This window comes from Anser brachyrhynchus (assembly GCF_964034855.1).
Source record: "Anser brachyrhynchus genome assembly, chromosome: 2".
Taxonomy (NCBI): Eukaryota; Metazoa; Chordata; class Aves; order Anseriformes; family Anatidae; genus Anser; species Anser brachyrhynchus.
In genome coordinates this window covers 21,450,627-21,472,927 of record NC_137695.1, presented here as the reverse complement: position 1 = coordinate 21,472,927, position 22,301 = coordinate 21,450,627, and the positions used below count along the sequence as shown (strand labels likewise).

General features: G+C 36.3%; 1 protein-coding gene across 2 annotated transcripts; it reads right to left on the bottom strand.

Moving 5' to 3' along the window:
• Nucleotides 1-277: 277 nt before the first annotated feature.
• On the bottom strand, nt 278-22,285 carry NSUN6 (NOP2/Sun RNA methyltransferase 6). Of its 2 annotated transcripts, none has more exons than XM_080578297.1 (12): nt 22,148-22,285; nt 20,967-21,075; nt 20,063-20,218; nt 18,282-18,361; nt 16,937-17,046; nt 14,001-14,154; nt 12,260-12,341; nt 9,700-9,819; nt 8,625-8,769; nt 6,669-6,817; nt 4,628-4,753; nt 278-1,903 (listed from the first exon to the last, which is right to left on the bottom strand). In XM_080578297.1, exons 2-12 carry the CDS (start codon nt 21,039-21,041, stop codon nt 1,691-1,693), a joined length of 1,410 nt encoding a protein of 469 aa, XP_080434423.1. In that variant the 5' UTR covers nt 21,042-21,075; nt 22,148-22,285; the 3' UTR covers nt 278-1,690. The 2 variants fall into 2 exon arrangements, with proteins under 2 accessions (XP_080434423.1, XP_080434424.1); XM_080578298.1 differs by lacking the exon at nt 22,148-22,285 and adding an exon at nt 21,620-22,053.
• Nucleotides 22,286-22,301: the final 16 nt, after the last annotated feature.

The following is a 22,301-nucleotide window of genomic DNA, read 5'->3' as shown; positions in this document are numbered from 1 at the left end:
GTTGAAGATTTCAACATGTACTTACAGTAAAGGACTAAGACATTTTGTTACCAAGTAGTTATTGTAGCCATATTTTGACTAAAAAGACTGTAATTTATAGTACAAGTGATTACAATTCTAAATGGGTTATCTTACCTACTACTGATGAAACAAGATGACTTCAAATCTTGTTTTGGCATGTCATGGTTAACAGCAAGGAGTGAGCTACAAAAGCAAGCAAGAATTCCCTCCTCCTAGTCTGCCAGGATAGGCCTTACAGAGTACATACTAAGCAGCCTTAGCAGAACAGAAGAGGAGACATTTCATTTATTCAAGTACAGTACAAAACATTATATATATATCAAAACATTTATAGCAAATATAAGTACACAACCAGACTAGTGACAGAGTTTTATAAATTGTTTTCAGTAAATGCAAAAGCACTTCTGACAGTACAAAAGCAAATTAGAAATGTCAGTCTTTAATCCAACCAAATAACCATGCGTGCAAAATAAGATATTTTTTCCAGATAATGCTTTGAAAATCAGTGTGAAAACAGCAACAGCAACAAAAAAGCCCACAACAAAACATAGGTGTCAGTTTAGGTTTTTGAATCGTACTTACTTTTTCCCCTCCAATTTTCGTGCTATTTCCAGCAGTAGTACGAAAAGAGAACACTATTCAGACAGAGAACACCTCTGTAACTGAAGCAGAATTTTTCAAACACATACAACACATTTAAGAAGTTTAGATTATTAAAACTTTGAGCAGTGTATTAAGTCAGTTCTCATTAGCATGCTTCCCCAGTTTCAATTTTCATATGATTTTAGCCGTTGATGCTTTCTAACCAGTAAAGACTTAATATTCTTAGTTGTTTGAAAGGTGATTTGCAACATTTAAGATGATATTATGCATTGTTTTTTTGATATTTTCATCACAGCTGTAGCCCCTTCTATTGCAAATGTTTGATTTTAAAATTGTCACTTGTCAGCCAGTCCAATAGGCTGTTTGGGAACCAATACAGTTTATGCATGGGAAGTTTGATGTTGAAACAATATTTATTTACATTCCCAGAGTGAGATGGTTTAATATATTCATGCTGCTATAAAAGACATGCTACAAAGCCTAATCGTATTTTGTGTATATACTATGTGTACAGAGAATCTTGCTTGTATTAAAATAAAAGAGAAATGAGGTTCTAAGTATCAATTTATAAAAGTTATTTGTAAAATGTTACAGTGTTTCCTGAAGCACTACTTAACGAAGCATTAACTATCGGTAAATCTCCACTGAAACGGGTTTTTTTCCAAAATTCACGGTAATAGTTCCCACCTATTTATTATGGCATTTTCTAAAGGACCTTACCTCCCCAGTTCCACGCCCCCCCCCCCCCCCAAAAAAAAACACGACACCCTGTTCCTGCATTTCCTGCACTAGCCGAGCTGCTCGCATGGCGAGAGCCAACAGACCGAAGTGCGACTGAACGTGTTTGTCATTCAAGCAGTGACCTGCTGTCATAGGAAAGCAAACCGACCCCAAATGACCGTGCCCTTCCCCCAGCCCGTGGCCCTTTCCCAGCAGAGCAGCTGGCAGCTTTTCTGGCTGCCACAGCAACCCTGCCGTCAGCCTGTTGGCTTGGCAACGGCACAGCACCAAGACCCACACTTCAGCCTTACAGAGGTATTTTTTTCCAGGTTGTATTGCTGCATGCTTATTTACCATTCAGTTTAATAAACTTTGCAATAAAAAAACCTATACAGTCCTTATTTGCCAGTGAAATCAAATCATCTTCCCGGGAATCTTGCAAGGCTTTAATATCCATTCCTTGCACGGTCACAGCGGATGGATCAAATCTCTGCAGCAGCTTCAGCTGATCAAGTGCCAGTCCAGCTCCCCTCATGCCTTCTCCTCCGATATGAGGTTCCTTTGCAAGTGACACAGAAAAGCAAATTACCGCATCAGTAAAAAGTTCCTAGTTTCCTACATGTACTCCTCTAAGGCTATACACAGATCCAAATCATTTCATCCCCCAAGACTGAAATCACCTCCATCACGAGAAAGCTGTTATCACCAGCCAGTATGTCTGAAAGGTTTTAGGTTTTTTTTCACTTTTGTGTTGAAGCTCTTCTGTATACTAATAGCTCTAAATTGTCAAAAACAGTGATCGCTTAGTCAGTTACTAACATACTCAGTAGTAGAAATATCTGGATTCTTTACCTTACAAACTTCAACTGGAGAGACTGAAAGTGCCACTCCAGAGTACTGCCTAAAGAGGCATAATTTCAGAAGATGATGATGCTGCAGAAAAAAGTCTGAGCTTCGGGTTTTCTCTGTTATGTAATTAGACTAATGGGTAAATGAAAATACTGATACCACCCCTTATGTGTATATATGACAGAGAAAGAAAGAAAGGAACTGCTTTAGTGTTCTTCAATTTAGGAGAGGACATTTAGCATCAAAATCCTAGAGAGGAGCTGTGTTTAAAGTCATGGCCCTCTTCTGGATGATGTTTTTTATTTAATAAATATGGTGATTCGTGGAAAAATCTAATTCTTAGCTGGGTCATTCCTCCAATGCATTCAAGAGAAAAAAAAAAGAAAAAAAAAGGAAAACCATACAAGTAATATCAAAAGAAATATCTCCTTTGTAAATCTAGTCTGGTGTAGTCTGTAATGCAGCAGAGAGCAGAGAATTTTTGAGCCCTCAGACTTTGCTGACACACGCGCTCACCCAGACAGCACATGATGCGAGCTAATTGCTTAATCATGTACTGTGTGCTCTAAAGCTGGGCAGCCAAGAGGCTGCAGACTGAGTCTTCTCTTGCTTTCCCTCAATAGGATTTCAGTGCTTTCCAGGTAAGAGACAAAAGGAAGTACCTGTAGCAAATTGAGAAAAAATGATACACAAAGGGAGACAAGAGGTAGAGACTTAAGCAATGAAATTGAAGGATGGAAAGGTAAAAGACTACCAAAAATATTACACAAGGTAAAGTGACTTGCTCGTTCAAAGACCAATTTTTTTTCCTCTACCTTCTCCTTTTTCCTTCCAGTTCAGTTACTGCATTTAAGCTGATACACAATATCTCCTGTGTGCAAATCCCTAAGAGGCAGTAAGTGTGCACAAAGGATCGGCTGCCATGCAGTAACCTCCACCTATGAGATCAACACCAATGGCTCCATCTCCTGTTTTGCTTTGCGCAACATGATTCCAGGACCCGTTGCAAAAGTGAGAACATGGGAAACAGTGGACTGGGTGTAAAGCAGGTGTCCACTGAGAGACTACAGAACATGGGAAATAAATGAAGGACCATGAGGTAAGTCAGCCCTAGACTCCAGCTTCCTGTTCATTGCAAAGATCACCTTAGTTTACACTACTGGGGAGCTGGTTGTAAGATACTATAATCTGTGGGTAAACAAGCCAGTATCTTATTTAAAACACGCTATACACAAAACTTTAATTTTTATATGGATGCCATTTTTTGTGTGAAAACTAGTACCTCACTCAAGACGTACTACTGGTGAGAGATCAAGTCTATGAAATCAAAATCTTGCATTTGAGTTAATAGGGCTTGTGTTTTGCTTTGTCATTCTATTGCGTATGATTTTCTAAACTTTTAGGTAAAATGTGTAATCTCAGCTGAAACAGATTGAATTGAAAAATACTGAGAAGATGGAAATAGATGGAAAGTTTAGATTTGTACCAACAGGCAGAAGAACCCTGACAAACAAAATGTTTTAAGAAAAGCTTCGGTTCTCTTAAATCTTTAGCAGCCTTCTTATAATTTCTCGTTGTATATCTATTGTGTATTTTTTTAATTTCAGTTAAAAGATGCATCTAAACTTCTTAGGACAAGTCATTACAGAAAGTACAAGTTAAACAAGTACCAGATTTAGGCTCTTCCCCAAAGCCATGATGATTAACACTAACCCGCTCCAACACATCACATCAGCAAAGGAGAAGAGAGCCACATATGGTCTGATGGTAAACTATTTGAGGCACTAATAGAAGTGATATATTTTTGAAATGTACGCATCATAGATAAAAATTCTAGCATCTCCCTATATACTACCTATCTAGACACCTTTATGTTAGACATTGGCTCCAAAAAAGACAAGATACAGTCTTGGGACACTGAGCCTGAAATAAATTTATTCCCTCATTCTTAACGTAACACAAAGATGGCTTTCATACATATAAAATCCTCCTTTCTCAAAGTACCACGTTCTTCCAATTTATTTCCCATGCTTTATCTAAGTCTTCACTACTTCAGAAGCTTTAATAAAAACATGTTCACCTTTACTATTAATGTGCAGAAAAAGAGAGTAAAATATATTAATATAAAGAAAGAATAGCAAGAGAAATTTTAACCTGTCTGAACTTTTATCCCTCTCGTTTTAAATGTCTGTTGTACAAATCAAAACAACCATAGTACACAGTGAGAAACTACTTAATGTTCCCTAAGTGAAGCTCAATTAAACATGAAAATAGGTTTACAAGAGTCTCAGAAATTCCTGCATTATTTCTATCCCAAGCAGTTAGAATTCTCTGCAGTAAAAATGATATTTATTGATAGTAAATACACTGCATAACTTTACAGTGCCAAAACAAGCTCATTGGCTTGTGTGAAGTATGCTGTAAATAGTAGTACCTGTCGCTGAAGCTGGAGATGTGGAAAAGTTTCTAGGGCCCATGCAACTTGCTCCTCATTTTCAGAAAGTGTAATCGTACATGTACTATACACTAGAACACCTCCTGGCTTCAGCAATTTCACTGCCTGCAGAGAAAAAATAACTGTTTATATTTAAATGTAAAAAGCTGCATATTAAGCAACATTAACCAAGAAAAACATTAAGCTATATTATTAAAACTTAACACTTAATTAAACTCAAATCTTTCTGTCTAAGATAGACATTAGGATGCTATTTCTTCTCAGGGACTACATTAAAGGATCCTATGGAATAGAAAGGCTTTTCTTTCAAAATCAGCATTATAACGCAGGCAGTTTATTAATGCTACTGAGATGATTCACCTTGTAAGATTTGTTATTTGTACAGCTCTGCCTATCTCAGACAGACACATTCTGTTTTCATCACCTGTTTCCAAGCATCAATATACAGTATTTTTATCAGTGATATTAGATGTCAGCTGTTTCCACATATTTGGCATGAAGTTATATCTATGCTGCTTTTCAAGCTGTGATTCACTTTGAATACACATAATTCAGATGTAGGCAAGAATCGTGGAATCCTGTCCTTCAGCATCAGCCCAACCACGCTCTTACTAGCAAGGGAAGTTATAATATGGCCTCCTGGCTTTGTACTCCCTCACATATCCCATATAGTACCTTACAGCACCACTGCAGGAGAGTTATATGCAGTGAAGTTGCAAGAGTCCACGCTGCTGCACAGAAAATACTTTAACCTGCTCTGTGACTTATAGCCTTCCAATTATTATAAACAGAAATGGATGAAACTGAAAGATTAAAAAAAATAAAAACAAATATAATCTTTTTATATATGTCTTTACACGTATCTTTCCCATGCTTCAATGAATTGACTTTACCCAGTAGCAGATATGATAGAGCTGAAAGGCTAACTGAATGCTACCTTTACTTACAGGAGGGGTTTTATGAAAGACTGAAGAGCACTGTCTTGTTTTATAAATATTTAAATGGTCATAAAGGATTTCAACTTTCCTCCTTCTCTTTGACTATATCAGCTATGAAAGAGAGAAAACAAAGCTGACCAAATGGCTTAAGTTCTTTAACTTGTTCTACGCAACACCAGATGCAAGAGGAAAATAAGTCCCTAAAGATCTAACATCTTGAAAGAACACCATGTGATTTGTTTTTCGGGAATTCCTCAGTCTCTGTAGCTATCAGAAAAAGCCTTAGATGATGTTGGGTTTAGTTCTAAAACAGGAAATTCCAAATTTACGGATACATTAAAGAAAGCTGCACTACTTCCTCTAAGAAAAAAAAATATTTGGACATCTTGTGGTGTATGGAGAATAGGAAACTGAAAACTAGGTAGATTTCAATTGATGAAAGTTACTCAGATACTTGAGCTTCAAAGGGGCAGGCTGCACCCTAGGAGACATCTGCAGAAGAACAAGCGTTCTGGGAACTACTGGTCCCCAAGGACTGTGATAGCACAAGATCTGCTGGGAAATCAGGCAAGATGCATAAGCTTCAGTATTGTTCAAATAAATTTAGGGATAAGCTAAAAACTGCTGATGATTTTGTGACAGAAAAAACTTTAGTTGGAAAAGCAAAGAAAGAAGAAAAGCTTAGCAAAGATATCCTCTGATAAAAAAGAAATGTTAGTACTTAAAGGTTTGTAGTATTACATTATAGCAAATAAGAATTGGATCTAAAAGCACCTAAGAACTGTAACTAGCAATGAAAGAAAGCGGACCTAGAAAAGGACAGAGAACTGACATGAAACTTATATTCAGAAAGTGACATACTGCAGAATGGCAAATGGTTTCATGGAACTTTTTCATGGAACTCTGGCACTCCATTTGCCTCGAACAGAATGAACTTTGAAATTTTTGGTTCTGTGCAATTACATCCCAACCCCTAACCGCTGAAAATGTAGGGAAAATGAGGCATTGTTTGGGGGGTAAGTTTTACACTGCAAAACTATTGATGTTCAATTTAATTTAGCTACTAAATGATTAATACATACCACAGTGAAAAGCTTGCGCTGCAGCGGCTGATAAGACATCACTTCCTTTAAAGTTGAGGAATAAGACATGTTTGGTCTCTGCCCCATCCCACTACACGGAGCATCAAGAAGAATCCGATCAAATGACTCTGGTAAGAACGGAGGTCCTTCTGTAAAAACAGCGATGTAAAACGTGGTTGTCTTTCCCTGAGATTTCACTACAGATAATGACAAGCTGTTACTGCCTGCTTGCCATAAAACATTTAAGCGCTATAGACAGTTTCTGCAAAAGTGATCACAGTTAGAGACAAGCCTCAGCACTGCCTGTGGTGGATTTCATCGCACAGAAGGGTTTTACCGTTCTAGGAGCTCAAACAATACATGATTGCTTTAGACAGCAATATTTTTCAACTTTAATATTTTGAAAGTAAAATGTAAAAATCAAATCTGTTGAAATACAATTGGTCAGAGGTGCTAGGTACCAAGCTGTACATACAGGTGGTTATGAACCACAAACAGCTCATAACTGAGTGAACAAGTGTGTAAATCTTTAGTGAGAGAAGCTCGTAGTTAACTATTAAGACTGCCTGAAGTAACATAATTGGACTGTCTAGATAATAACTGTGACGCATACAGAACATAAAGTGCTTCATAATAATGTGAAATATTACAAGTTCTAATGCAATACACGTTTCCTCCACAGCAGAACAATTTAATAAACAGTGATTATGAAGACAAGAACTACTTTTGAATACTGCTTGGATAGATAAGGGAATACACTAGATGCAGAACCTATCCTTTCAACTTTCCAAATCGCACTGGCTTAACAGCCAAAAAGTTTCTATTGTCTTAGTGCTGGAGAAACTCTTCAGCTCAGGATTACGAAGACAGAAGTCTAGGCTCCATATGTGTTATCTGTGAGTAACCGAGGAAGAGAGCTTTGCATCCTTTTCTCCTTCTGTCCCTCAGATATGCAAGCTAGGTCACAAGTGAAAACCAGTGGGTCACTTCACAATACTGCTACCTAGCTTGTTCCAGCACTGCAGAAATGAGTCTATTTTGGCACTACCAATTTATCTACCTCTGATTCATTACTACAACATTCAAAATATGTCATAATTGCAGGGCTGTACAGAAAAGCTTTCATGATCTCTCAGTATTATAGCTAGCTCTTGTTCATCTGTGTAAGTGCTACAAACCACCTACAATATTTTAGTGCTCAAAGATGATTAAGAAAAATACCTTTAGGAACAAACTAGAAGGCATGGGGACAAGGAAGGTGAATTATGCAACCTGATCCCTACTTAGGCTAACCAGTGACTGGGATGAGACACAGTGAGAAAGAACAGCATACGTTGCACAACAAACTAAAAATAATCTAGACAGCAGATACCGTTCAAATCATTTCATCATGGGAACAGAACCAGTATCATAAATATGGTACCACAGAAAAGCAAATGAAATGAACTCAAAATAATACACTGTGCATCTATAGAACTTTCCCCTAAACAGCTGAACAAACATTAATGAGCTAAACATTGCAATACACCCGGGAGTTAGGTATTAATAACCCCATTTTACAGATGAGGCTTCTGAGGCAGGAAAACCAAACAATTCTGCAGAAGTAATTTATTTCTCAGGCTAAGCCAAACAATTCAGAGTATGGGGTTAAACATCTTCATGAAAGAAGGTTTAAGGCTTCATCAATCTTTGATAGTATCTGGAAAAGGAATGCATTTCTTTTGAGCATATTAGGTTATGATAAGGACGGTTAGTTTGAGCTTTGTATTTACTTTATGGAGAAGCTGATAATCACAACAGAGTAGAAAATAATTGGACATCCACAGTGCTGAAGCAACCTAGCTATCTGCCAAGATTTCAAAAACTTGTGGACTTGTGGCAGGTTTAATATTATTGTTAAAAAAAAAGATTATTATTTATTCTAAATACTACTACTACCCAAGTTGTTTACTTTACCTTGTTCATCCTCTCTGTTCTCAGCTGAAAGTGCCTTTGTTCCATCATAGCAAAATGCCTTAATACAATTCAGCTGTAGCAATTCAGCGTTCTGCTTAATTTTTTTGACCTTGTTAGCTATCTTGTCCATTGCTATTACTTCACCCTGAAAAAAATGATTTTTTTAAAAATCAAAAACAAAGGGATTAAGTGGATGTGTAATTCCTGATTTTTTTTTCCTTTGGAGCAATGTAATGAATGAAGCTTATTTTTACCTAAAGAATGTTATTATTCTTAAATCTACACTCCAGTAGTCCTCGTTCTCCAAAGCCAAATCAGTAGGCCTCGTTCTTGTGAGCCAAATCACCCCTCATATGAGCACTCGATGACCTGGTGCCACTGCTTCTTCCCTATCACCATTCAACATACTGCACATGCACATTAATATCGGATGGTGCTTGAAAGTTGTTAGGTCTGTTGCTAAAAAAGTGGATTTACTGCACGTGTGCTGTACTGTGGATATACAAAGATAACTCCCTCTCTTGAGAGTCTCTCAGGAACAAGAACAGACTGAAACAGGTCTTCCCCATCTGGCCCATTCCAGCCACTACTGGAACAATTTCCTGAAAGACATCTGGATAAAATGGTGGTCTGGTCTGGGCTCTAGACAGTATTTTTTATACTGTCTATTTTCCAATTCCTATTTTAAAGCTGTATATTCTTTCAGCACACAGCAGTAACCCATGATTTCCAAACATCGTCAGTTTCATGAATCCAGCATATTCCTGAGTAGCATGCAAGAAAAACAAATTCTTCCATTATAACTAAGTCTGTAACATTGAAAAAGTGACCTGTTGAAATGTTTGATTTCAGTTTGCAGGAAATAAGGTTTTAAATGGGACAGTGAGTATTTGGTAGTTTGTGCCCATTTCAGTAACAAACAAAAAACACTGGTAAGCAGAATGTTCAAATATTAGCATCTTGCTGTTCTAAGTTATCTGTGCATTCTCACAGAGATAAGTGAAGGACGCTATTAAAATGAACAGTGGTCAGATTTTCTTTATTGAGACAGAAAATGCCTAATGACTCCTCTTACCTGATCATGCATTAATGTTGCAAGATGGGTTGTTTTTCCTCCAGGTGCAGCACACATGTCCAAAATTCTCTCTCCTGGTTGAGGGTTTAAAACATGGCTCACAACCACAGAAGGCAAGTTCTATCATAAAAACAAAAATGGGAGAATTCAAATCTTATGGTCTGTACCAAAACCTGTATTACGGAAAAACGAACAAGTTTTAAAAAAAAAATTCATCTGTGAAGATACTTAAGATATTGCTGTCAGTTCCTTAAGAGAAAATTAAATATTGTGATTTTTATATAAAAGAGACTATAGATGTCTGAAATCACCAGTGGCTGGCTCTTTTTTTAAAAATTATTTTTATTTAAAGCTGCATGTGAGTATCCATGACTGAAATTTAAGGATTCATGACTAGGGAGCCAACAATGCTAAAAATGAAAATAAAATAAACTGATACTACCGCAGACATAGAGCGGCTTTGTATATTACAAGCATTTTACATTAACCTGGTATACTGGAACATTTACTCTATGAATATACTGGTGTAGTTTAGTATCAAGCAATCAGATTAATAGGCAGGAGTTTAAACTTGCTCAATTAAGGTACTGAGAAGCTGTGCTACTAATTGTATTAACCTAACAGATATGCCGAAGAGAAGTAATATGCAGTGTGAGCAATATTGCGTTGTACAAAATAAGGAAATACTCCAAAAAAATCTTTTCTAACATGGTTGAACACAAAGGTACGAAAATCTTTTAAGGGTGACCTTACTACACGTTCTCTTTGCTTAGCACATTTTCAAGTTCCATGCCACAGCATTCAAGAAAATGAACAATAATTAAATACTAACACTATCATATGTGGGCCTTCATCTCACACACTGCAAATTCCTGTCAGACAAGCCAGTCTCAAAGGGTTGTGATCAGTGGCAACAAGTCCAGACGGCCAGTCAATACTAATGTACCCCAGTGGTCAACACGGGCCAATGCCATCTAACCTCTTCAGCAGGGACCTGGGTTATGGAACAGAGTGCATCCTAAGCTAATTTACAGAGGATAAAAAAATGGAAAGAGTAGTTGATAAACTGGAAGGTTATGCTGCCTTCCAGCATAACCCTTCCAGAGGGACCTTGGCAGATTAATGGACTAACCGGAATCTCATGAAGCTCAACAAACATGAATGCTAATTCCTGCACCTGGGAAGGAATAACCCCATGCACCAGCACAGGCTGGAGTCTGACTGGAAGGCAGCTTTGCAGAGATAGCCTTGGGGATCCTGGTGGACAAGAAGTCGAATACGATCCAGGAATACGCCTTCCTGGCAAAGAAGGCTGACAGCCTCCTGGGCTGTGTAAGGAAAAGTGCTGCCAGCAGTTCAAGGGGGGTGATCCTTCCCCTCTACTCAGCATGGGTGAGACATATCTGGAGTGCTGTGTTCAGTGCTGGGCTCCCCAGTACACGGATATACTGGGGTGGGTCCAGCCAAGGGCCACAAAAATGTTTAAGGGATTGGAGAACCTGGCATGAAAGAGGCTGAGAGAGCTGAGACCATTTAGCCTGTAGAAGTCTCAGGGGGATCTTATCCACACGTATATAAATGATAGATGGAAAAAAGTAAAGAAGACAGAGCTGGACTGTTCTCTGTGTTATCCAGTGATAGGACATGAGGCAATGGGCACAAACTGAAATACAGGAAATTCCATTTAAAAATCAGAAAAAGCCCTTTTTTTTTTTTTAAACTGTGTGATCAAACACTGAAACAGGTTGCCCAGAAAGTCTTCATCCTTGAAGGCATTCAAACCTGACTGACTGTGGCCATGATATGACCCTGACATGAGCTGACAAGGGTTTATTTGACATGGAATTTACATTTGCTTTATAGATTAAAACCACTTCTTTGAGGGCTTGCCTTTTTTTTTTTTTAACCCAAGGAATGTTAATACTTACAGTAAAAAAAAATTATTGGCATAGTCTCCACATCTACTTGAAGTGTTCTTTTTTATTTATTTATTATTTCAACAAACTGAAATTAAGAAATTTACCTGATCTAAGAAAACTAGAAAGTTCCATGATTTCATCATCCTACATTTCAACATAGCACAGGTGGCCCATTGTCATGTCTGCATATTTTAATCAGATTTGTTGTGGGCGGGAAAAGTAGCATTAAAGCTGCAAAAGAAAAAGCTGTCTTGAATGAAGTTCAAGTTCTCTTAAGCTTAAAGTCAATGGAATATTTGGAGATTTTCCTCATTATCTACAGAAGGATGTACCCTGAAAGAAGCTCATATTTTGTAGTTCATAAGCCGATTCCAAAAAGCTAGAAGTTCTGTGGAATATCTGTGCAAAAAGAACTTTTACTTTTTTAAGTATCTCTTAAGTCACTTTGAAGTCCCTTATAATATCTCAGAACCAGCGTGATTAAACTAGCCTCATGTACATACTACGTTCATTTTCAGTGCTTTGTTTTCTTTCAAGCCAAATAGTGAATTAGGTTCCATAATATACAATCAGTGGGTGTGCTTAGAGGATATTCATCATTCTGTGAACAGTAGAGATTTTTATTTTTGTAAAAAACATACCTGTAAAAACAAATGACTAGGGAGCACATTGTCAAAGGATGGACTGAGGTAGACTGGCTCTATCATTCTGATGCCCATCCCACTGAAAAACATGAAACAATTTATTTCAAGAACTCAGATTTACCATTTTCAACAGTATTAAATTAAAATCATTGTGCTTATATACAGAAACTTGAAAGAAAATCTTGCAAAAATGAAAGCATTTATAAACTAAGAAAAATACTTTTATAATTTAGCAATCTGATATTCTTTAAAATGATATCATTAAGTTGCGTAAACTGTAACACCAAATCTACTACATTATAAATTGGAATGATCTGTAAAAATTGCATAAAGTTACCTGTTTTATACAAAAGACAAACAGATATCTAATCCAAGCCTTGACAATACAAGAAAATGCAGAAAAACAGATTAAAATATGTTAACTTCAATCCATTACTGCTGTTGGCTAGCCAGGTATGCATTAGGGCACTAGCATATGATTCCCTACTTAGATCTTCTGTTTTTCTAGACTGTCTGAGATTTCATTCAAATAACTGAAGAAAATCTTTTTCAAAACCCTTACTTACCTGCAAAACAAAGGTTTAAACTTAGAAGCAACCTAAAAGTTTCAAATATGGATGAAGTTCTGACATAACTTTGTTATGTTAGGACAAATTTACAAGAGAATGGACAACAACAAAAAGAAAATGACAAAACAAACACACAAAACTGAGCCTGGAAACAATACTCTAGAGTTCTGAAGATAACAAGAATGAGTATTATTTTGTATATACACTGCACTGTCCTACAACAAGGAGGAAGGATATGAGGAAGCAAACTTGCAGACTACAGATCTTACATACTGCCAGTCTATGTCAACAACGCCACAAGAATATAAGACAACTACATCTACTACATTTAAGCTCTAATACACCAAAAATCCCCTAACAGTGTGATCTTTGTTACTATATCTTCTGTAGTCTGTTCTTATGATGTAAAGCTTCAGTCATTAATTTGATGTCACACTCTTCATACGCTGCTTTTTGTATGCATTTTAGACAACAGAAGAACAAGCCATATGCTTTGGATACAAAATAGAGAAGCAAGTAATCTTTAATTAGATAACTACCGTGGCAGATGCTGTTATATTTTTAAAGATATATGACCTGCTCCCTTCACCCTCCAAAAAAAAAAAAAAAAAAAAGCTTGCAAATATTTTTAGGAGATAGAGAAATTGTCAAGGCTACTGCTCTGTTCCATCCAAATAAGAGAAGAATTTATCAAAATGCAATTCTACCACAGACTGTTCTGTACTAACATTTTTTCGTTCTATATTAATATCTGTTCTATATTAATGAAGTTATATGCTAAGCAAATTTTGAAAAGACCTCAATTTATTTCCTCCTGTCTTTCAAGTAAACTGGTATCTGGATTCCATTATGCAACTAAATGTGTTATCTGCTAATATTTACTGTAGAAGTTTAATCATAATTAGGATTTCCTTCACATGCTGCCACACAGTCATCGTATTGCTACCACCTTAGCTGTGAAGTGACAAGACAGCAGGAGGGACAATACTATCATATTCTCAAAAGCTAATGCTTCCCCCAAAATGGTGAAAATGCCTACATACCCACAGGTCTCAGTCAAAGCGAACTTTGGCTTTCACACAGGGTACAGAACATTTTAAAATGCCTTCTCATCTTCTCCCTTTCCTTTGAAAAGCCGTAGGTAAAGATTGCAGTTACTATGCACTTACTTCATTGGGCCATGTGAACTGAAGATTTCACTGCGACTCAGTTCTGAAATCCCATTTCCAAGGAAAACCTTGACTCCTTCAAATTCTTTGGCTCCTCTTTTACATTTCCCTTCAATATCTGAATACACTGAGACCAAATCTCCAGCTTTCATAACTGGGCAAAGAAAAGAAATTTTGAGATTAATCTTATACTTGACACGACAGTAGTGACCAAATATTTTAGGATTTTCAGTAGATTACTTCAACTCCTATATCACAGCATAATTTAGATTTTCTTAGTGTGATAAAAAAAAAACACAACTAACTGGCATTAGGCTTGAAAGTGTACATGGTGAATGGCTATCAAATAGCTAGAGGTATTGAGAGCCACTAGGTTACAAATCAGACAGCTTGACTTGTTTCTTAGAGGCTAGACAAACCTTCGCTTTATTTATTTTTATCACCACATGGTCACCCAGGAGTTTTAAGCACGCTCTTCAGGATTCAGTCTTCTGTGTACTCCAAGCACAGAAGTACTTCAAACCACACTGGTTCAAACCCGAGAGACAATTATTTCACAAAGACTGTAATACTAAATTTGCTTAATGAACTTTCAATAGCTAAGTAGAACATAGCTACAGCTGCTTATCTCCAACTGTTGCTTTAATACACGTGATTATATATTCCTGTTAACAGAAATTTTTCACTATGGCTCTCTTTCCTCTACAGCAACTGCTATTCTCAGTAATCCTATAAAAGTTTTACTTCTCCAATTAAAAACCTCCACACCAGTAAAGTTTTAAGCATACAAAAAACTCTGGTTCTAGGGACTTAAGTGAGCTTTCTGAGCTGGAATAAAAAAATAGATGGGAAAGGGGGCTGGTTTAGGTGATTTTGTAGAATAGTGAGAAAGCTCTATGAGCAGAGCTTGGGTAAAAACATGCTTAAAAATAAAGGTCCCCACTAACTGCAATAAACAATTTTCTGAAATGACACTTCAAAGGTTGCTGACTGGCTGGTGAAACCAGAAGATACGACGAGTAAGATGAATGACAATTCAGCTTCCCAAGAATTCCATGAGCTGTATTTGGGAATCTTTTCTTCTACTTTTCAAGTAGCCTTCTCAGTAAGGAGAAATGCCCTGGAATTCTTAAATGGTAGTATCTGTTGGATAGCCACTGAACATTTCTGTGTGTGTGTGTGTGTGTGTATTTATGTGTAGCTTCTTTTTATACATGAACCAAAACATTATGTGAAATGTGTAACAGTAACTATTGTTACTGTCTGTTTAATCTTCACAGAACAAAAATTTGCAGCAATTTAACCCATCCAACAAGCAAGTTATTTGCCAATGTTTTTTTGCAGTATTCAAGCAAAAAGGATTTTAAATCACTCTCTGTTGATAACTGTCCTTTCTGTTAATTTGGGTAGCTTATATTGGTATTTCATAAACATGAAACTTAGAATGTGATTAGTTAAATTAAACTCACCTTCCCTTCCCCCCTTTGATAATTAGTTTCCTCTCATTTGGGTTGCTAGCTCAGTGATTAAATGTCTGTTCTTGCTGTATTCTTCTTTTCCCTAGTTAAAACTATCTGTACTTAATATAGCCTTATTATATTTGGCCTGCAGGAGCATGCCCTTCTATTTTATTTTCACATCTGCAATTCTCCTGAAGCATTGCTAAAGTTTTAGTTATAGTATCATTTCTTTTCTTTGAATGTGATGTTTTATGCAGAATTACATGCAGCAATTATGATAAATCACTATTGACTCAAAGAGGAATTTTAATATTTATGAGGTTGTCAAAATAAGCATTTTCAACAACTGCTATACAAATATACTTATTTCTTTAGCATGTCCTAGACTAATAAACATTCCTGTTCAGTGAACTGGACTTACGCACATGCTTAAAACTTCTTGAATGTGTTTTTTGGCAAAAGAATGGAAGTTAAGTGGATGGAAAAAGGCTTTCCTGAATCACTTTGTTTAATAATAAGGACTATGATCATTGGTACATCTCATCACAATAGAATAATGAGGTGAATCATTCAAAATTATACTAGTTTCACGTAAAGTTAATTTGACCTTTGAATAAAAAATAAATAGGCTGCTGAACACTGAACATGTATATGTAGTTTTTTTTATCTTGTCTAACAGGCATTGATAGATGGAAAACCACAGATTTCTATTTCTTAAGAACCTGATATTAAAATTGAAGTTTTTTTCCATCAAGAAGTTTCTACTAGATCTCTCAAATCAAAAGAGATGAATAGTAAGAAACGAATTACCAATGGAAAAAAAAATCAATTTTTGTAGATCTGTGACTTGGAATATGAGAGGATCATAAAGTCAAGTGCCTTCATGGCTACATGAAGAGAGAACACATCTTCAAGTACTGTTTACTAAATTATCACCTTACATTCAGCTACCATCCAGATGTATCTGCTGTGGAAACATTTTTAATTTTTTATTTTTTTTTTCCACAACATTGGAAAGCGTCACTAGTAAAAAAAAAAAAAACACTAAAAAGCTAGCCAGGTTTTACTTTAAATATGTCTTAAATAAATTTAAGAAATTATTTAAATTTTATAAGAAATATAGAATTTTAAATAAATATAAGAAACTGAAATCTTTGAGAACTAATACTTCAGCTATTAATTATGTATTGTAAGGAGAACTTGTAACAATGCAAGTGAGAAATAATTACATATTTATTATAAGTATAGCACAACAATACTGAAATTTTCTAGCAAAAGCTAGATAAACTTAAAATGTATATTTACACTATAATAAAACTGTAAGATTCATTTCAACTGTGAATAGAAGAAAAAAATAAATGGCACTATTTATTGGAAATTCATCAAAGAGTGACATTTTTTCCTTGCTATTTAAATCTTAACTTTAGATTTAGATATATTAGAGATATAGATTAGATATATTTAGAGAACTCTTACATCTTGAGGTAGATATGATTCCAGGAACATAAACATGTGCTCCTCGAAGTACTGCATACCCACACTGTGCTCCAACAATGACTTCAGATTCATGTTTTTTTAAATCCTGCCTGAAAACAAGACATAGTTAAGTCAAAAAAAAACAAAATACTGAAATACATATATCTCCCTCAAATAAGCTATGTGGTTCATAACTTTTTTTTTGTGTGTCAGTTACATATTTTTTCTTCTGTATTATCATGTATTCAATGTAAACGTTTCATTTTACTTCCAAGAGGAATCAAAGTACAGAGCCAAACAGAAAAACAGCCCCGAAGTAAATCAGATTCAGACACATTCTGCCACTATTACAAACCTAATACAGGAATACAAATAAATGACACTGGTTTCAAGAAATAATCTCTATCCCTTCCTAGGCCAGACAACTGCGAAGTGACTTTGTGTTTAACAACTGCTAAGTACTTCTATAATAAACGTATGGCCAGATGCAGAGAACTTTGCCAGTAAGAACCGTGAAGAAGATAGTTACCCAAATGTATTAGCGTGTAAACATGTTTGAGTGTAAAAAGAACAGAATGTTCAAAAAAAATGCCACAAAAGACAATTAGATGCGAATGAAGAAAAAAAAAGCATTAAATGGTATTTTAGAATGTGTAGCATTTACTAACTAAAACAGCTTGTTACCAATCTCTACAACTGAATGATATAAACTGAAGTATGTTAGTTTTCACTAATTGAAGTATGTTAATTTTCACGAAGAAAATATTTTAAATAAAATGTTCATCAATGTATTCAATAAAATGATGAAAAAACTCCAAGGGGCAAACACAAATGCAACAAGGGAAATACTCTACTATAGCTTAAGAAAGATGAATGAATAGTCATTTTGTAGAGGATAAAATTTATTCAAGAGTCCTCTCAGCATTATTGATGCTAGTCTCCCTACCTCTTGCTCTGGAGTTGATCCCAGGGGAAGAAAACACTGCATTAAGCTATTTGTTTATAACAAATAAACTTTCTATCCTGTAACAATATCCAATAATTCTCTACCCCACCCCACCCCCCACACAAAAGTTTAATTCTTTAGTCTGCCACCTACCTGGCTTTCCAGAGAGGATGCAGTAATGTTATATTTTCCCTATAAAAACTTTATCTCATAAGGAAAGAACCATCTCTATGCTTTCTTTCAAGGATTAAAACTCTCACCCAGTTTGACTGTCCAATAGGTCTTAATATAAAAGAAGTTTTATTTCTAGCAAATTAGTTCTGTTAACCGTTTAACAAGAAATGTATACGTAAAGTATGTGTTATGACATTTTAAGGTTAAAGTCTGAAAATTTCAAACCTAGGTCCAATGGTAGGAATTAATAAGATGTCCTGGAGTTCTGGGTGCTCAAGAACTGGAACACATATTCCTTTAAATTGCTGTTAAATTAAAAAAAAAAACAAACATACAGTTGTTAAGAATGAAACGTAGTATTTAAGTAGTTACTTACACTGAAAACTGTATTTTTCCATTCCGAATTTAAAGATGTAGAGTACAAAAAACAAATTTAGTGCAAACAGTTGAGAGAGGTTGTGAAATGCTATGTTGGGAGGGACACTCCATAATAAAAACACCAAATAATGAACATTGGGTATCAAGGCTGTAAAGGGATTCACTGAGAGAACTACTTCAGAGATTGGGATGGTGTCCTGACACTCATAATCCTACCACTTGGTTTTACTCTCTTGTGGAGAAGAGTTGTGTCACGTTATGACCAGGTCACAATAACACCACCAGGGAAACTTGGGTCTAATCTGTGTTATTATTTTATTTATATGTTATTATTTTATTTATATATATGTTATTATTTTGATGCTATTAATTATAAATCACAGGAAAAATCAACTTATGTATTGTCTGTTGTACAATACGTGCCACGCTGGAACACTTTTGTCTTTTCAACGTAAGTTTGACTGGGTACTGAGAGCTGAGTCGTGTGTAGAGTTGCAAAATAAAAAATGTCAGGTTGCCTTAAAACTTAAAAACTTAAAAACTACTCCTGGACTTTAAAAGGAGGATGTCTCATTGTCTGAGGCTTTTGAAATACAAACCCAAAACATGCAAAACCATAAATTAGTTTGCATCTGATAAATAACTATTTTCTCTTAAGAAAGAAAACAATCCATGTGCATAATTTTATTAAAACTGTTGTGTCGTTTCCTTTTCTAATATAACCATAATTGAAAATATAGAAAGTTTACAAAAAGCCATTTTTTTATTAAGCTTCAGCAAAGCACGTTCCCTCAAAGCAAAATATCAATTTCCAGATTTCTAAAATCAAGCTAAAATTAGCATAACTTGTTATCATTCTAGCCAACAGAACACTGTCAACTGCCTCTGCACCAGAGAAACATCTTGGCTCCTGTCATCCAATAGCTCCCCGTATACCCATACACCCACTAGCATTAATAATTTACTTAAATAACGGGATCTTTTTAGACAGAGTAAAGATCTACAATAGTGTTTCCAAATAATTTACTTCTTAATCATTATGGCTTACATATTATCACATAAACAAATATTTAATTAGGTAAAAACAATATGTAAAGATTAAAAAACAAGAAAAAAAAAGTCATGGTAGCTGCTGGGCATCCCTCTAGCAAAATTCTTCAACATGTAGATTCTCCCAATTCTTAAACAGTTTATGTAAGCAAACATTAATCCAATCTCCTTTAATCTTTACTAAAAATAAGTTCTAAATATACTAGTTTAGACACAGTATATTGAACTACAGTTTTCGACTGTTTCTACCATCTTCTCTAGAGTTAGATGCCTGTACAGATTTACTACAGAAGTATCCCAATCCTATCTAAAGTCTGTATCTGCCATCTAAAAAAGACTTGGTTGTCTTTTTCCTTCTCTTGTTGCTTTTTGTGGATGTATTAGCTGCTGAATCCTGCTATACAATGAATTTTCATTTAACATTTAATGCTGACAGGAAATCAATACGAGTGTATAATGTTAATAGTAGTTGACATGTATTAAGTTAAGGAATAGTTTCCAGTAATGAAAAGCTCTCTTAATCAGGCAAAAGATGAAAAATCTTTTTATTTTTGCTGTAACAAAGAAATTGCACAAACCTTCTGGATCTCTTCAAACAGCATTTTTTTCACGTGTTTCACTGAGGCCAAGTGGGTATTGACTCTAACAGTTGTGAAAGCCGGTGGATGAGATAGATGACTTAACAGAGATTGATATTTACTCTCTGCTTCCTTTGCACCTAAAGCAGTTATAAGCTGGGAGGAAAAGAAGATAAATTTTAAAATAAGTATTAACAAGATTCACACAGCAGCCTCTTGCTCTACAAAAAACATAACATAAAATAAACATTATGTGGAAATGGAGGAATAATGGTTGTGTGGTGTGCAGTAGTGAGGAATGTCTCTGCAACAGAGGTCTAAACCCAGAGATAACCTTATAGATTTCTTGAAAAGGACTTGTTCGAAAACGGTCTTATTAGCAAGATAATTCCAAAAAGGCTGCAGCAAATATCAAAGACAACTACTAGTGAGCTCTGCGATACTAAAGAAAGAATACGCCAGAGATGCTCAAGCAGATTCAAAATTATCAATTGATAACTCTTAAACCAATATACAAAAACATCGTTTTTGTGTCCCTTCACATTAGTAATTCATAAATTGTCTATAGTATTTTTGATTTTGCACTGGGGCAAGAAAGTTTTTCTCTTTAATATTATGGATTAAGATGTGGTTAATTTCCATTGTGACCATTCTTCAGCAGGATCCAAAACTGAAGCCTCAGATTTACTGTTTAGTTTAAATATTTCATGTTACTTTGACCCAACAATCCTAAAGAATAATTTTGTATTTTAAACTGAACTATATTTAAAAGTCTGTGGCTAATGTGAAGATAATAACTTATTGTAAGGCATCAATCAAACAAAATATTAAATTGAAGGAATATTAACAGTGTTCGATTTGTGTATATTTGCTGATGAATAGTAGCAGTATCTGTTTCACATACCTCATTATTTCTGAACACTTTGGTGAGATACTCTTCAACTTCACAATGGAAATATATTTTCGGGAAAAAAGACATCTTCCTTCAGTGTCTAAATTCTCCTGGCAGAGATCTGAAATAAGTAACATATTTTCTTAGCAGTTTTTATCAGAATCTATGTTTACAAATGTAACATAAAACGTATGTAACAAACTATGCTGCACTTGCCTTCTTATTCTTCTGCTCAGACAATGCAATTTTTGTTTTTTGAGTAAAATAGATATTGATCAGATTATGGCTGTAATGTTATTGTTAATTAGATTTCGGCACAGGTTAAGTAAAGGGTTTAGCATTTGCAACAATCCTACTCTTGTAACTTTTTTAAATAAGATTTGGAAACCTGAATATAATTATGCAGTCATTTGACAACTGGTGGCAATACATATGATTTATATCATATGATTCATATTTGTATTTGAGTGACTTTTGTATTAAGATTACAAAAGCATGTTTTTAAGACACGAAATAGGTACTTGATGATAACCACAGAATCCCACAGAATTGTTGAGGTGATCTCACAACTGCAGTCACTTCTCAGTAAGCCAACAACCGATCTGACAGCGTGCTGGTGACGGGACTTGTTTCTACCACGCTATTAAAATGTGTCTGAAGGATACCGTGAAAAATGAGCCAGTAGGTGGGCAAACCCCAAAACGGTTGGTCAAAAACACTACGCAGGCAGAAGTGCAGTGAAGTTCCACAGATGCGTTCCAAAAGGGAAGAGGCAGAGCCATGATACAAATAAACAAGGCAATTTCGCCAACGCGTAATGCTGCAGAATCTCAGTGGTTTTAAACTTGATGCCAAAATAGGGAAGTTATAACGTCTTAGAAACCACCATCCTCCTAAACATGACAACCGAGAAGCGATTCTGCTAAAAAATGCAGTCAGAGGACCAGAACCGCTGTGAGCAGCCTGGAAACATTAAACGCAGGAGCTGCCGCTCGGGACTGGACTCGGAGCCCCGGCGGTCCCGAGCGAGGCTCAGGCTCCACGCTTTTCCCCCCAGGAGGACAAACCCGGGGTCCCTCCCCGAGCCCCCCCGTCCCTAAGGGTACCGGGAGGGACCCGAGGGGCCCCGCACCCGCCCCCTCAGGCCCGTCCCGCTCCCGCTCCCCCTCCCCCTCCCACCCCCCGGCCCCCACCTGCCGCCGCGCCGGTGCCGCAGGAAGTCCCGCCCCTGCGGCCGCCGCGGATTGGCGGGAGCCCCTCAGGGCGGCGGCCGCGCGGCTGTCGCCATGGCAACCAAGCACACGGCAACGTGCCTGACCGCCTTTAAGGCGTCCGGGAGGAATGGCG